This window comes from Callospermophilus lateralis, chromosome 12 (assembly GCF_048772815.1).
Source record: "Callospermophilus lateralis isolate mCalLat2 chromosome 12, mCalLat2.hap1, whole genome shotgun sequence".
In the NCBI taxonomy this organism is placed as follows: domain Eukaryota; kingdom Metazoa; phylum Chordata; class Mammalia; order Rodentia; family Sciuridae; genus Callospermophilus; species Callospermophilus lateralis.
Window position 1 is genome coordinate 96,351,419 of NC_135316.1, and position 16,087 is coordinate 96,367,505.

A 16,087-nucleotide genomic window follows, 5' to 3' on the forward strand; every position below is an offset into this window, starting at 1 on the left:
AGCACCAGTAGGAACTCTTGAGGGCGACAACTCTGTGCTAGTCATCTTTGTATTTCGAGTGTAGCATGAACCTGACTCATAAAAGATGCATATGAGCAACAAAAAAAACCTTTTTCTTATTTGACCAATGTGTTGGAACTTTTTCTAAATTACACTTCCCTGTCTTGTTAAACTGATTTCACTGCAAGTTACTGAATTTTTCCTAGTTGAGCCGTTGATTTAAAATACATTATGTGAGTCCCTGTACCTCTATCAGCAACATATTCAGGATCACAGACACCCAGCATACTTATAATTATTTATGCATGAATTATGTATTAGTACTGCTGAACTAATACATTCTGTATCTTGTGAAGTTCGTGCAAAATAGAGACTTTTGAAGGATGAGATTAAGATAAAACAAAGAATCATTATTATTTTTACTTTGTAACATCACAGATATAGCAAGAAGAAGCTAGGAGAATTTTGAATGCTTTCAACAACAAGAAATAATAAGTGTTCAAGGAGATAGATGTGATTTGAACATGACATCTATCAAGATATCAAGAAGCACATGTACTCCATAAATATATTCAATTACAATGTGTCAATTAAAAAAACAAAAATCTTTAAAAGAGTAAGAGAAATATAGTAGACTCCCCCCAACACACACACACACACACACACACACACACACACACTATGATTTCCCCTTTTGCAGGTTCAGTTGCCAATGGTCAACCATGACTCAAAAATATTACATGAAAAATTCCAGAAATAAATACTTCAAAAGTTTCAGTTGCACATTTTTCTGAGTAGTATGATGAAATCTCAGGCCATCCTCTCCACCCCACCCGGGAAGTGGATCTTCCCTTTGTCCGGTTTATCCACTCTATCCATGCTACCTCACCTGCATTGGAATAGCTGGGTGATCCAGGATCACCCAGACGGGGTAGGACTCAGCCTGCTGAGCCCTCAAAGAGGTCAATGGCAGCCTGAAGTTGGGTCACAGTGCCTGCGTCATGTACCTCCCTTCATCACACCCTGTAGGAATTACACCATCTCATATTACCCAAGCAAAAATGTTAACTCACTATAATAGGATGTCTTGAGACAGATATTCTCCTACAGAGCCTAATCTACAAATTAAGCTTTACCATGGACATGTATGTATAGGAAAAGACATGGTCTATAATAGGGCTCTTTATTATCCCTGGTTGCAAGCATCCATGGGGGTCCTGGGGCCGGAGGGCTCCTGTATTCTGCCTGATATTTCATCCTTCACTTGATCTTGCATTGTTTGAAATTAAAGGAATCGAAAGTTTTCCTTAAAAGCCATTTTCCATTGAATGAGTTAGTTAAAACTAGGTAATCTAAGCTATAAACACATTTAACTACGTATATGCTCTGTCAATATACCAGCAGCAAGCTAATGGAAGTGGAAACGTGAAAGGCTTTCTCCTTCCGTAGGATGACTGAGATGGCCATCGCCATATAGACCGATTGAAAACATCCATCTCTCAATGAAATATTAATAAAGCTTAATTTCTCTTGTGTTCTTATATTTTAGAAATAGAAATGGAACGTCTAGTGTTTTTATCCTGAGTCACACTGAATCACTTGCATGTCCCCAGAGAGGCACACCCAGCCTCACCAGCCCAACATACATATTTGGAAGACCAGAGCTATAAGCAACAACACTATTAAGCCTAGTAGTTAAGAATGACAATTTCCAAGTCTACATTTGAACTTGAATCTAACTCCATCATTTACTAGATTTGTGACAAGTTTTTGAGCCTCCCTAAGCCCCTGTTTCTCAATTGCATGAAGAGTATAATGACAATATTCTAGCACAGAGGTGTAAAGATTGACCAAGTGTCCCAGCTCAATGACAGCTCATGGTTAGCTCTACTGCTGCGGATCAATGATGACCCTACACCTTAAACTCACCCAGTGAGGCTCTTAAAAGTCACATGCCTTGACAACAGTGTCTTATTTCTTTCTCAGCTTCATTATCTTTAACTTTTTCAAACTATACTGAAGTGGCCAAAAATACCAGTAAAATTTAATACATCCATAAACCACTTGCATAAACTCAATAATAGTTGAGGGGTTTTCTGTTTTCAGGCAAGACACAATGACATTCTATCCCTAGATATCTCAGCATGAATCTCCTACATGACCACAACATCAAGATCATGCTTAAGAAAATTAACAGTAATTCAGCAGCACCAACTGCTCTCTGTTCTATATTCCCAATCTCCTGGTTGTTTCAAAACTCAGAGCTGTGTGCCTGCTTCCAAATCCAGGACTCAGTGAAGGTCTTACATATGGCATTTGATTGTTGTGTTTTTAGTTTCTTTTCACCCGGAACAGTCTTCCTGCCTCTGTTGATTTATTTAGTTACTTGGGCTCTTTTGAAGAATTGAGCCAGTTGTCTTATGTAATGTCTCATTCATTGGTATGTCTGATCATTTATTTAGGATCTTACTTGATTTGTTCCTCTATCCTTAGTATTTCCTGTAAACTAGACAGGAAGTAAGAAATTTGATGAGATTCAAGTAAAGTATTTGGGCACGATTATTTTTTATGTGAAATAGTGAGATAAGAGTGGCATTAGCAGTCACTCTGCCTTGTCAACCTCTTCCTTCTTTGTCTAATTGTACAGTGTGTAGGGTTAGGTACAAGAAGGGTGCCACTGTCTTCCCACAGAGCATTTTCATGGACCTTTCTGACGGGATTTAAACGGAGCATATACATCTCTACTGAAGTCAGTTGTTGAAATTGTCAGAAATAAGAATGAACTTCACATAAATCCTAAATGAGGGCTCAGGTTTTCCCTGTGAACTCCAACAGTATATATTTGAATCAGATTTCATAGCACAGGTGGAAAAATTTAACACTTAGGTCTTAATAACAACAGTAATACAACAGCATAGCTCATATACTATTGGAGAGTTCCTTCATCCTAGAATAGTTCATTGGTGAAGCAGACAAAGAAACATTATTATAAATTTTGTATTTGATCTCGTTTGTCTCTGCCACATTTTTGTGTTGTTAATGAATTAGGGCTCATTGTTATTGTCGGCAATATAGTTGTACCAAGAGTGCTGCTTAATCTAAAGTTCAGCTCACAGTTGTGTGCAGTTAAGTTCCCAGGTAAAACAAAACTCAGGTCTGGAGCTACAGTAAAGCAGTTCCATAGATTGTTCAGAAATTTAAAAAAAAAAAAAATACGTAAAACAAGGAAATATTTCTAAACAATGTGAGGATCGAAAAACTTTCCTGATACTGAAAAATAAGCTGCAATCATTCAGACATGCTTGGGAATCAAAGGCATGTTCTATTGCAGTGGCTAATAGCATCCATTTGTTCAGCTGTCTGCCTCAGCATCACAGTCTGGAGGTGAATTGGCCAGCTTCCCTGCAGAATGTTAAAACAGCATTTACATTTCTCACTGCTCCTTTGCTGTTATCTCCTTCAATTGAACAATGAAAACGCACAGCTACCAAAATGCCAGAGCGAACATGTCCTGATTCTAAAATGTGCTGCAGTGAAAATTACAGAGGACCATTCTCCCATCCTTCCGAGGGGCTCCCCACGTGGCCAGGTATGTGTCCCCTCTCCTTCAAGCCCTTTTGGAATGAAGATCACACGTTATTGTGATCCCCAGCTATTTAGTGTTAGTGATATCATCTATGACCTTGTAACAGAAGGGGACAATTAAAACCATTATCTCAGATGACATTTATTAAGCACCTACTGTGTGCCAGGACACATGTGATGAACATATCCCAGTTGACTTGCCAGTTTTTAGCACTGAAAATTCAGCATCCTGGAATTCCCCAAGTCCCAGACAACCTGGGATGTTTGGTTACTCGACCCTTTGCTAGGCACTGATAGAAGACAAATTGCAACCTTAATCCCCACCATCAAGAAGCACCAGGCTAAGAGTGAATTGGCAAAGTAAGGCAACCATCAGCTTGGAGAGATGAGTACCTGGATTGTCGGCAGCGCCCCATGCCATGCGGATAGTGGAGTGAATCTAGCAGGGTGCCAGAGAATGCACTTTGGAGGAGACAATGCCCGAGCTTGATTTAAAGAATGAGCAGCACAACAGTCACAGTGAAACTTTACACTATGAAAAGAGGAGATGCCTGGGGACAGACAGCAGGCCGCTGCATTCTGTCTGAGTCTCAGTATCCATATATCTGGTTTAGATCCCACGGCGTGAAGGTGGGATTTTTAATGTGGAATAAGCAAAAGGGAGAATATTCATTTTCACTGGGCTTTATTATGACACAGAATAAAACTGACAGTGTTTCAGTCCCAAAGATGGTGACTGTTTTCTGAACAACAAATAAATCTGTAATACCTATTTTTCCCCCCAGAGGTTTGTGTTAAAAAGAATGGAAATGAGTGGCCCTTGGGTGGTGGCCCTTATTAGAGATTAGGGACCCCAAAGTAAACACCATGAAGAACAAATAAAATGCAAGGAAGTGTTTTTTTTGTTTTTTAGCATTTTTTAATTTTGAAAGAAATTCAAACTTACAAAAAACTTGCATTTTAAGACTAAATTGCTTTATAGACTCTTCATTCAGATTAATCAATTATTAAAAGTTTGCCCCATTAACTTTCTCTCTCCTTTACACATATATGTATTTACCATTACTGAACTATTACAAAGCAAGTTGTGAAAATCCTGATCTTTTAACTCTACTCCTGCATGTATCTCCTAAGAACACTACATTATTCTATATTACCTACCCAGTGTGATCTGAGAATTGGGAAATTTAGCAAATGACAATATTATTATCTTAGAGTCAGTATACAGATTTTGCCTCCTATCTCAGTAATGTCCATTACGGCCATTATTTTCTGATGTAGTATTCCAATCCAGGCTTGTGTGTCCCATTTGGACACGGTGGCTCTTGTTCTTAATCTGAAAGAGCTCTTTCTTCAGTGTTTCTTTTGTCCTTTGTGAGTGACGTTTTGGAATAGAGTCCGGCTGTTCTTTACAATGACCCTTGGTCTGGGTTTGTCTGATGTGTCCTTATGATTAGATCCATATGAATTTTGGCTGCCTAAGTGATGTCTTTCTTGGCACATCACATCAGGTGGTACACGATATCAATTTGTCCCATTACTCTGATCACTTGGTGAAGGTACATACTGTGCCAAGTTTTTGCACTGTAAAACCACCAGCTTTCCTTTTGTAATTAATGTGTAATCTGTGGGAGGTGCTTTGGGAATGTGTAAATATGCTCATCAAATGTTTAGCCAGGGTTATTTGCATCTGTATGAGTTTTCTAGGGATGCCCTGATAGTATCACAAACTGCGTGGCTTGAAAGGACAGAAAGTCATTGTCTCACAGCTCTGGGGGACAGCAGTCTGAAACAGGTGCCAGCAGGGTTGGTTCCTTCTGAGGTTGTGAGGGAAGGGTCTGTTTCAGGCCACTCTCCTTAGCTGGTAAAGAGCCATCTTCTTCCTGTGTCTTCACATCATCCTCTCTCTATGACCCTCTCTGTGTCCAGAGATGTCCCCTTTTGTCCCCTATGTCCCCTTTGCATAAAGACACCAAATTGAGTTAGGGGACACCTTAATGTTTAGCTTTCACTTCTTTACTTCTGTAAAGACCCTGTCTCAAAATCAGCTCACATTCTGAGGTACTTTGAGTCCAAGAATACCAATCTGTGGGACACAATTCAACCCATAACTGGTACACTGTATCTCTCCATGGACTTTCCCAGTGTTTGCCCAGACAGAACAGGAAATCATGAACCTCAGTGTTCATTATGAAACCCAAATGGCATTGACTCCTGTCCCTGTTTTCCACAAGTCAGTGCTGAGCCTGAAATCGCCCAGGATGTCAGTACTGAGCTTCTTCTGCCGTCCATCTTCAGGGCTGTGCACCGTACACTCACTGGTATTTAGAATGACTTTCTCTTCTGTGCTGGAGACTTTGAAGTGGGTTTGGTTTGCTGTTCACCAGGCAAGTACAAGCTACATGAGCCTGTCAGTGCACTAGAGCAGAGGTCACCAGCAGCTGAATTCTTGACGGTATTTATTTCTTGCAGAAACAAGTAGTCCATTAGGGAAAGTGGCCTATCTCTTGGAATGTTGTTTTGGAGCATGTATCTGACATCCAGGCAAATGAATTCCAAAGCATATACTCAGGGTGTTTGCAATAGAGACTCCAGGCAGGGACGAGGGACCTGAAGGCAGGTGAGATGCTTCCAAAGGGTGGAAGGTCAGAAAAGAGGAAGAAACAAAGAGTCAGTTACCTGAGAACTCTGTGCTAGGAGAGGAAGGAAGATGGGGTGGGGCACGTTCCCTGCAGTTTGAGGTGTCTTTCTCTTCAAAATGCTAGTTCTGTGACCTTCACCTGCATTACATCCTCGTGTTGGAATGAGCAAAGCCTTAGAAAGACATTCACTGGCTTCCCTTGGTTTCTTGATCAGGTCACAGACATAAAAGAGAAATTGAAGCTCTCTAAAAAGGTCTGGTCGGCATTACCCTACGCCATCTGCAAGGACGAGCGCGTGACAGCGGGCACTTCCAACGAGGAGGAGTGCTGGAATGGCCACAGCAAAGCCAGGTGAGGAGACTCGACGTCCGATTGGGGCACAAACCACACACTCCCCCTGGAAGACTCCTGGCACAACTCTGCAGGAGTTTATACAAAAAGCAATGGAAGGTGGAAGGACACTGTCACTCAGCAACAGTTGTTGAGAATGACAGGTTTGATGGGCACCTGGGAGCACTTACTCTCAAGGTGCCATTAAGCTTGGAATCCTTGCCCTGGATGCCTCGCCAAGGGATGAGGACAGAAGGATGATGACAGGTGCCAGGTCACACATAGCCTGAGAGCACAAAGAGCCCTTTTGTGTTCACTTAATGACTTTAAGATAGCAGAGCTATTTTTATCCATAGTTAAATTTACAGAGCCACTTTTACTCTTTTTTCCCCCATTGGGAGTTAAGCAGGAAATGAAAATTCAACTGGAATATTTATTTATTATTTATTTATTTACACCCTTGGAGAAAAATAAATCCAAGTGTTTATTGAAAAGATTTTTTTTTTTAAATAGCCAGGGATAACTGGGTAAAAGATTTAATAGGCCCCGTATCTTGGGGAGTTCCCTCCAAACCTCCCCGGCACCTCCTGATAAGAGATGGTTCTGTTTCCATCTTCCTGCCCTGCTAATCCTGGCTATGACCACTTCATAAGGAACTGCTGCATGTGTTGGTTCATCTCAGAAATGGGCGTGGCCTGGGTTCTCACAGGGTGGAGAAGTTGGATGGGGAAGTGGCTGGGAGTCGGCAGACCGAACCAGAGGAGGGGGATCTGCCAGAGCCCAGCTGCAGGTGAGTGAAGCAGCTGGTAAACTGGACTCAAGAAACCTTTGGGGGTTTAACAGCAGGTCGAGAAGCCAAGAGGGGACTCTATTCTGGGGCCTCTTGGGCAGTTTCAAATGTTTGAAGCAGCTGGGATCCTAAGGGGACAAGAAGGTGCGTTTGGGAGCCTTCATGGAAGGTAAGCTGGAGCGCAAGCAGGGTGAGGTAGGTGTCATTTCCCACACTGCCGCCTGGTGCTTTTCAGCATCCATTGGTAATGGTGTTATTAACCACAGCAGAGAGCTTAGTTAGCCAGGAGAAACCACCTCACCTACAGAAAGAGCTGTGACCATTTCAGGTTGCCCAAAATACCACTATCCAAATCTTGGATCACAGGAGTACAGAAGGAAATTCCTGATATTAAGAATGTGCCATTCAAAAATGTTGAGTATTGTAGTGTCTGGCCATTTAAGGAGACCTCTGGCCACACTCCAGCTGTGAACGAACAGCTCTGAATGTTCTTTTCTCAGAGGCTCTACAGAAAGCCTGGAAAGGAGCAGGTGACCTGATGAGCAAGTGCTAGATTTTTCCAGTTGCTCTGTTGCCCTTCTGCATTTTCCGTTCAGCACAGGCTAAAATGAAGGCTGTGTTTTGAACTACATTCACACAGTCATGCATGTTACTGGATCTTAGCACATATGTGGTTTCTTACAAAAGGAAATAATCATGATTGTGGATAGAGGGAGTGACTAAACACCATCAAGAGAATGAGTGGGAGCAAAGACCATTGAAGAAGAACGACAGATCACCTTACCTCTTAAATAATCAGCCGCTAAATACCCCCTCCCCAGGTTCAGTGAACAAATGAGATGGATCCTTATCTCTAGAAAAGACTGAGTGGGTTTACATCATTCATTCAGCTCCTCAATACATCAGCAATATTATGAAGTGAGACACTACCTATAAGATTATAAGATGCAGGTACTAAAAAATGATGGTGAGATCATTGTGTGAAAAGGCACAGTAACTGGAGAAGAGGACAGGGGTCCAGGAGGTCCAGGAGAAGACAGAGGTCCAGCACCATACCACTGAATTGCAGGTTTAGGAGAAGACCATGTAGGAGGGTAAACACTTGAATCAGTACCCAAGAGCCACATTTTAATTTTATCCTGTGACCAACAACAAACATTAGAGGATTTTATACAGTGGAGGAAATGACTAAAGTTTAATGCAATAAAGTCACTTGCAGAAATATTCCAGAATTTAACCCAATACACTGTCCCTTTCATTATGCAATAAGTATATTATTTAAAAAGATGAGGCTGTCAAATATTTGTGACTCAAATTGTGTTCCCTTGAAAAATTACAATTTCATGCTTCCTTTTTGTTCCTATTTTTACTCTTCTGCTGAAAGGAAGTCTTTTTTTTATTGTTGGTTGTTCAAAACATTACATAGTTCTTAATATATCATATTTCACACTTTGATTCAAGTGGGTTATGAACTCCCATTCTTACCCCGTATACGGATTGCAGAATCACATCAGTTACACTTCCATTGGGGAGGGGGGATAGTAAAGGATAGGAAAGGCAGCAAAATACAACAGACACTAGTATGGCAATATATAAATCAATGAAAGGAAGTCTTAATATTACAACTTTATATTGACTAGCAGAGTAAATAGATAGCCATTGAAGGCTTGTTGAATTAAATTTAGCTGAAGTTTTCTTCTCTTGCAAATAATTGATCTAGAAGCACACGAGATAAGTTTCTCAATTAAAGAAATTCTACTGAACTGTTTTGAAAGTTGAAGAATCCATCTGATCATGAGAGGTTAATCAATGGGTGCTAAGTTACTATTAGAAGAAATAGATTCTGGTATGTTCTTGCACAAAAAGGTGACTGTAAATATCAAAATGTATTATGTTTCTAAAAAGCTAGAAGAAAGGATTTTGAATACTTTCACCATAAAGAAATGAGGGTAAAGATATGCTTACCCTGATTTGAACATTATATGTTTCCAAACATCACATGGGACCCCATAAAGAATGCACAACTTTTATGCATTAATTAAAATAATAGCAAAGAATCCGTTGTAATGCAGATCATTACATTTTCCCCTACTTTTGAAGTACAGATTTTAAAGTGACATTTTTAAATGTTTATGAATAGTTGTAAAACAAAGAAAAATGAAGTAAGAAGGGTTATTCTTATCACCTGAGTTAAATGAAAGAAATAGAAACTTTATTTTTTTAAAAAAATCTATCAAGACATTCATGGATATGGACCAGAGTCATCTCTAAGGATTGATGGAGTGTCGTGTCTGGAGTTTATGCATGAGAACCTGTGCGCTGAGGTCTCCCATGAGCCAGACAGTCTCCCTGTCTATATGTTTCATCCATCAGACTCTCAGGCACATTCTCCAATTGTACCACTCCTTCAGTCCTTTTGTTCTAAGTATTTGATCAGGCTTGTCTTCTGTCACCCATAGTTTCCCAATTATTTTTTGTATTCTCCTTTCCAGCTGTTTCCCATATTTCCTTGATTCAGAAAGATACCTATTGCTGATGCTAATGTTTCTGAAATCAAAATGACTCCTATAGTGGATATGTCCATTTATTCTAGTGATTACCTTATTTTCCCAGAAAGCTATGATTAAATTAATGGTACCTGCTGAAATTGAGGATGACTTGAAATATAACAGGAAACACATATGTGGTTGGGCTGAAACCATAGGGTGGCTGAAAATAGTTTGTAAATTCTAGAACAATGCTGCTCAAACTTTGGTGTACAGGCTCAACTCTTGGAAACCTTGTTTAAAATGCAGATTCTGATTCAGTAAATGTGGCAAGATGAATGTCTGGATCCCCTTAAAATTCTTATGTTGAAATCCTAACCCGCAGCGTGACGGTACTTTGGGAGGTTATCGGGTCATGAGAATGAAAGCCTTCTCTGTGGGATTAGTGCCTTTATAAAAAGAGGCCGGAGAAAGATGGTATCTCCTCCTCTGTGAAGACAGAACAAGAAGGTAGCCATCTGCAAAAACCAGGTAAAGAGATAGTACTAGACATGGAATCTGCCAACCCCTTAAATTTTGATTGCCCCAAACCCCAGCACCATGAGAAATAAGCATGTATTGTTTAGGCCCTCCAGTCTCTGGTATTTTTGTTATAGAAGCCTGAACTGATGAAGACAAGAAGTTCAGGTGGGACCTTAGTAAGAATCTGCATTTCCAACAAATTCTCAAGTGATGCACTTATTGCTGGTCCAGGGACCACACTTTGAGTAACAAGGCTCTGAGGCAGAGTTGCCAGAACTGGTACTTTAAAATACTAGATGAAAAATGGAACACACTTATACTTAAAAAAAAAAAAATCCACAGTGTATGTGAAATTCAAATTTAACTGGCAGCCCTGTGTTTCATCTGGCAGCGCTACCCTCAGCTCCTGTCGACATGTAAGATATTCCCTTTCTCAGTTCTCACACCAGCCTCCAGGAGCATGTCCCAGTTTTCTGTTTTCCCTTTGCCTTCACAGGTACTTTTGATGTTGGCTTTGGACTCTTCTTGTATTAAAAACAACAGCAATATAGGCAGGGAGGTCACAGAATTCAGTTGTGTGTCACCCACTGGGTAGAGGCAAGGTTGACATCATCTTGGCTGACAATTGCTTAGGCTTCACAAGTGCATCAAGAGAGAATTTAGGTTGGAAATATAGCAGAACCTTCGCAATGCAGGGTAGAGTCCATACAGACTTCTGGTCTCAAATGGTCCACTGTGTTGACTGGCAAGAGTAACTTTTGATTCCTGAATTCTTGGTCAGTCCTTGAGTCAATGAATATCTTAGTCAGCTCTAGATGCTATAACAAACATACCATCGATACAGAGGCTTGAACAACAGAAATTCACTTCGCACAGTTCCAGAGGCTGGGACATTTAAGAGCAGGGTACCATCAAGGTTGGGTTCTGGTGAAGGACCTCTTCCTAAACATCCTGTAGATGGCCACCTTCTTCCCCATCCTCATAAGGTGGAAAGAGAGAGGTCTCTTCCCTTTCTCTTCTAAAGATACTAATCCCATCACAAGGCCTCGAAACGCATGACTTTACCCAACCCTAATTATCTTCCAAAGACCCACCAAACAATTACCACCACACTGGAGATTCGGTGTTTACCGCACTGATCTTGGGGCATGCAACATTTGTTTTGTAGCAGTTGGAACTTATAATAATCACATCCCACTCATCAGAAGAGTTAATTCAGGATTTTCCTTAGAATTCACAGCAGCATCTGTCACCTGAGAAAGGCAGCATCAGACACATCTTCAGTGACCAGAAGGAAAGTGCGTTTGCAGGTGTAACTTCTATGTCTTCCATTTTCCACTGACCTAAGCAACGTCTTAGGGGGAAATGGGAGAAGACACAGGAGCACTCTGACTCCACCCAGACAAATGGGAACTGAAAGGAAGCTAGTAAGTTACAGAGGAAAATCAATAATAATCTAGACGCCAAAGGGGAAAAAAATTAAAGACTCGTGGTGCAGGTTACAAATCTAGGCCTCCTAAAGTTCCGGGGTGAACCCAGAGACCCTAGGAAGACATTTGCAGCCATCAGTCATGCCTGAGAAGGGCGTTCTGGGCAGCCAGTGGCCAGAATGAGCTGTCTGTTCAGGAGCTAGAGAAGAATGATTAGGTAGGAGGCAGGAAAGCACAGACCTGCAAGAAAATAAAACTTTTATATGGTTAGCAGCTACAGGCTAGAACTCTGCCAGGCAGTAGCAGTAGAAAACACTGAGTGCCTATGACTTTCACATAGACTCTGCCCTTTGGGCTCTTTGGCAGATTTTTGCTATTTCAGGACACGCCATATTAAACTACAGCATCTATAGCTTCCTTTAGGATTGTTTTCTCTTTATCAGGACCCTTTTCCTAAACTCATGGGGATTAAAAAGGAAAGGAGAATATGGGAGACATGAGACCAGAAGAATGCAAACCAGTCTGGGAGTGGCGCCCCATAGACACAGGGGTTATCTGATAGGATGTAAAGGAGCTGAGGGTTTTCAGGGTCTTTGAGTCAATCATTTCCGGACTCTTCCCTCTCCCCCATGGAACTGGCAAAATGACTAGGACTTTGCTTCCTGCAGGCCAGTGTTTAGCTGTCAATGTGTCCTCTCTTTCACACGCCTTCTGGGAGGAGGCCATCAAGGAGCTGGCTGAAGGACAAGGATTAATTGGACCCTTTGGAGACGTGGCTTTTGTAGGGAGCCTCTGCTGTATTTTTAGGTACCTGATCCTCACAGAAATATTGTATCCCCAAGGAACTCCTTCCCAAGGCCAAGAAGTACACACAGTAAATTGTAAGGTGTAGGAACAGCAATGAAATCTAGAAAATAGATCAGTCACTCTCACCAGCCGCTGTGTGGATTGACTAACCAAAGAAAATAGCAAGTTCTGACTGGATAAGTCTGAGCAGATGGAAGGAAGGCGAAATGATGCATGGTGATGAGAAATCTGTCAAGACAGTGACTCGGCAGGTCTGGCAGGACAATATTGTTTTAGTCTGATGGCAGAGTATGTCTCAAAGCACTCTAGCTGTATTTTAAACTGCAAAATATTCAATACATGCCCAGCCAGGCAAACACGTTGGGAAGGTGGGAATTCTGTCTAAGAAAAGAACTGGCAACTGTCAAACCCGGCATTCTAAAATGCTTTCCTTCCCCCTTCCCCTGGCGTATCTGGGGAGGGAAGGATCCATGGATTCTTCCTGACTGTCGGGGGTGAGGAGAAGAAGTTGCATGAACCTATTACAAGTGATAAAAGATGTTGGACACAGTTGTCTACAAACAGGAGAAGGGAAGCTTAAGGCTAGTCCATAGCTAGGCACCCCTGAAAACTGGCTCACGGGTCTTTTTCTCTGTCTGCTCTGTAGTTTGCTGACTTCAGTTTTACCAACAAACGATGGGTTTGGGGAACCTTCTGCCAATGAGTCAAGCAGCCAAGTCAAAGAATTTAGCTTCTTCTCACTGCTGCAACTGTGGAGCTGTGGGTTCTCCAAGACCTCCCAAGACGTTCCCTGCCTCCATGCTCCAGTTGGAGAATAGCCACTACAAATCATTCTCTGTACATGAATTCAGGCTTTAAAACCCCGGATGCTGCTGCTGACAGCTGCTCCTAAGGACCCAGTTTGGTATTGAAGGAAGCCATGTTTAACCACTTAATTTGCATAAGCACACATTAGATTTGCATAGTGAAGAACAAAATAAAGTGGTTTGGTGACTTGCCCATGGTCACACTGCCCTGAGAGATCTGTCCCAAAGAGATCTCAGGTGTCCCAGGTCATTGTTGGTGAGCCTTTGACCACATCGTGGTGTCATAGCTCCTGGACCACCCATCTTCACAGTCTTCAGAATCTGTAAAGCCATTTAAAGCAAAAGCTCACAGTGTGCTTTAAGTAATACCACTTTCCAGCCAGGAAAACTGGAAAGGGGTAAAAAGTAATCTATATCACAAACCTTTATAAAAAGTTATACTTAAATCTTTTTTTTTTTTTTTTTTGATCATGGTAAAGCACACCAAACATAAAATCTGCCATTTTAACCACTTGGTCAGTGCCCAGTTCATTGATAATAAGTACGTTTACTTTGTGCAGTTTTCACTGTCCTCCATCCACTCAAGCTTTTCCTCCTCCCACACCAAGCCTTGTACCCAGTGAACATGAATTCCCCACCCTTCTGCCCCAGGCCCTGCACTCACAGGTCTAATCTCTATCTCTATGATTCTGACTATTGTTCCTGATAGAACCATATAATATTTGTCTTTTGTGCCTGATTTAGTTCACTTAGCCTAATACCCTCAAGATGTATCCATGCTGTACCACACGTGTTTCCTTCCTTTAAAAGGCTGAATAATATTCCCCTGTATATAAATACCACATTTCCATTGTATCCATCCATCCACCAATGAACTCTCTGGATATGGCACTTTGGGGCTATTATGAGTAATTCCACTGTGAACAGAGGTGTCCAAACATGTGCTCCAATCCTTTCTTTCAATACTTTCAGGTATGTGCCCAGAGGTGGAATCACTACCACACAGAGTAGTTCTATTTTCAGTATTTTAAGGAACCAAAACCATGCTGGTGGCCACAGAGGCTGCGCCATTTTCCATTTCCAGCAGCTGTTTTCCTGGTTCTTGTTTCTCCACCTCCTTGCCAAGGGTGGTTATTTTTTGTCTGCTGTTTTAAATAATACCTATCCTAATGTGTGTGAAGCATAAAACTTAGATTTTAAGTAAACTTCTGAAAGAGGTCACGGCACCATAAGGTTTACAATTCTGTATTTGAGACCCTTGAGACCTCATGTGTTTCCAGAATTCTGAATTTTTTAAATTTTACAAGATTACCACTGTGAATATGTTGTATATGATGTAATATTCCCAGTGGGTCTGGACCTACAACCTGCAAACCTACATTAATATTTCTGTAGCCAAATGTATTAATATTGCAGTAAGTGGGATAAATGAGGACTATAACTAGCCTCATTTCATATTTGATGAAGTTTTGCAAACAAGTGGATCATTTTTAAAAAACATACTTGTTTTTGAATTTTGGAACTGAACATAAGGAATTCTGGATCTATATTAGCATTATATTAGGATGACTCTTAAACCTGCTGAAGATGAGTGAATATGTAACTTAGAACAAGAAATTGCTATAGAGACTTGTATTGAATGGAGCTCATTTGCACCAACAAACAGTTGAAATTGCTCACCCTTCACTCTTCTGATTATGCTCAGATACATTTTCAGGCACCTGAAAACAAACCTAAGCCAGCAGCTAGGCACCTCGTTTCATCCCTTTTCTACCTCAGTCCCCACTTGGATTCGTGTCAACCCCACTGGGCACCTCTAAGCTAACCTTCCCTTCTAGTGCCTCCCATCTCATACCTTCCACATCCTAACCTTGAGAGTGTGTGTCCCTTTCCCTCCAAATGCAACTCTTTTTTCAGTATTTTGAAACAGAACAACTGCCAGTATGTAAAAAAGAAATAAGAAAAATCACCCCCTTCACAGTAGCTTCAACAAATAAATAAATAGAATACCTGGGAATTAACCTAACCAAGGAGGTAAAAGATCTGTACTATGAAAACTATAGAACACCAAAAAAAAAAAGAAAAGAAAGAAAGAAAGAAATTGAAGAGGCCCTCAGAAATAGAAAGACCTTCCGTGTTCTTGGATAGGCAGAATGAATATAATCAAAATAACCATACTATAAAAAGTAATATATATATATTCAATGCACTCCTCATCCGAATACCCATGACAGAACTAGACGAACAAACAGTCCTAAAATTCAATTGGAAAAATAAGAAACCCAGAATAGCCACAGCAACTCTGAGCCAGAAAAGTGATATAGGAGGCATCACAATACCTGACTTCAAATTATACCACAGAGCTGTCGTAGCAAAAGCAGCATGGTATTGGCATCAAAACAGACATGAAGACCAATGGAACTGAACACATAATAAAGAGACAAACTCAAATACTTACAGCCATCCAATACTTGACAAAGTTGCCAAAAATATATTTTGGAGAAAAAGGCATTCTTTTTAATAAATGGTGCTGGGAAAATTGTATAGCAATATGTGGAAAAATAAATCAGATCCTATGTCTCATCCTGCACAAAACCCAAATCAAAATGGATCAAAGACTTAAGAATTAGACCAGAAATCTTGTAAACTGCAGAAAAAAAATATACAGTCTACACTTCATCATATAGGT

General features: G+C 40.9%; 1 protein-coding gene across 2 annotated transcripts in view; it reads left to right on the top strand.

The window, feature by feature from the left end:
* Window positions 1–16,087, top strand: part of Gpc6 (glypican 6) — a 1,045,404-nt gene that overhangs the window by 1,015,288 nt on the left and 14,029 nt on the right. For both annotated transcript variants that reach the window (XM_076872353.1, XM_076872354.1), the window contains one exon: window positions 6,442–6,578. In XM_076872353.1, coding sequence (XP_076728468.1) covers window positions 6,442–6,578 — 137 coding nt within the window. The remainder of the gene's footprint in view (window positions 1–6,441; window positions 6,579–16,087) is intronic.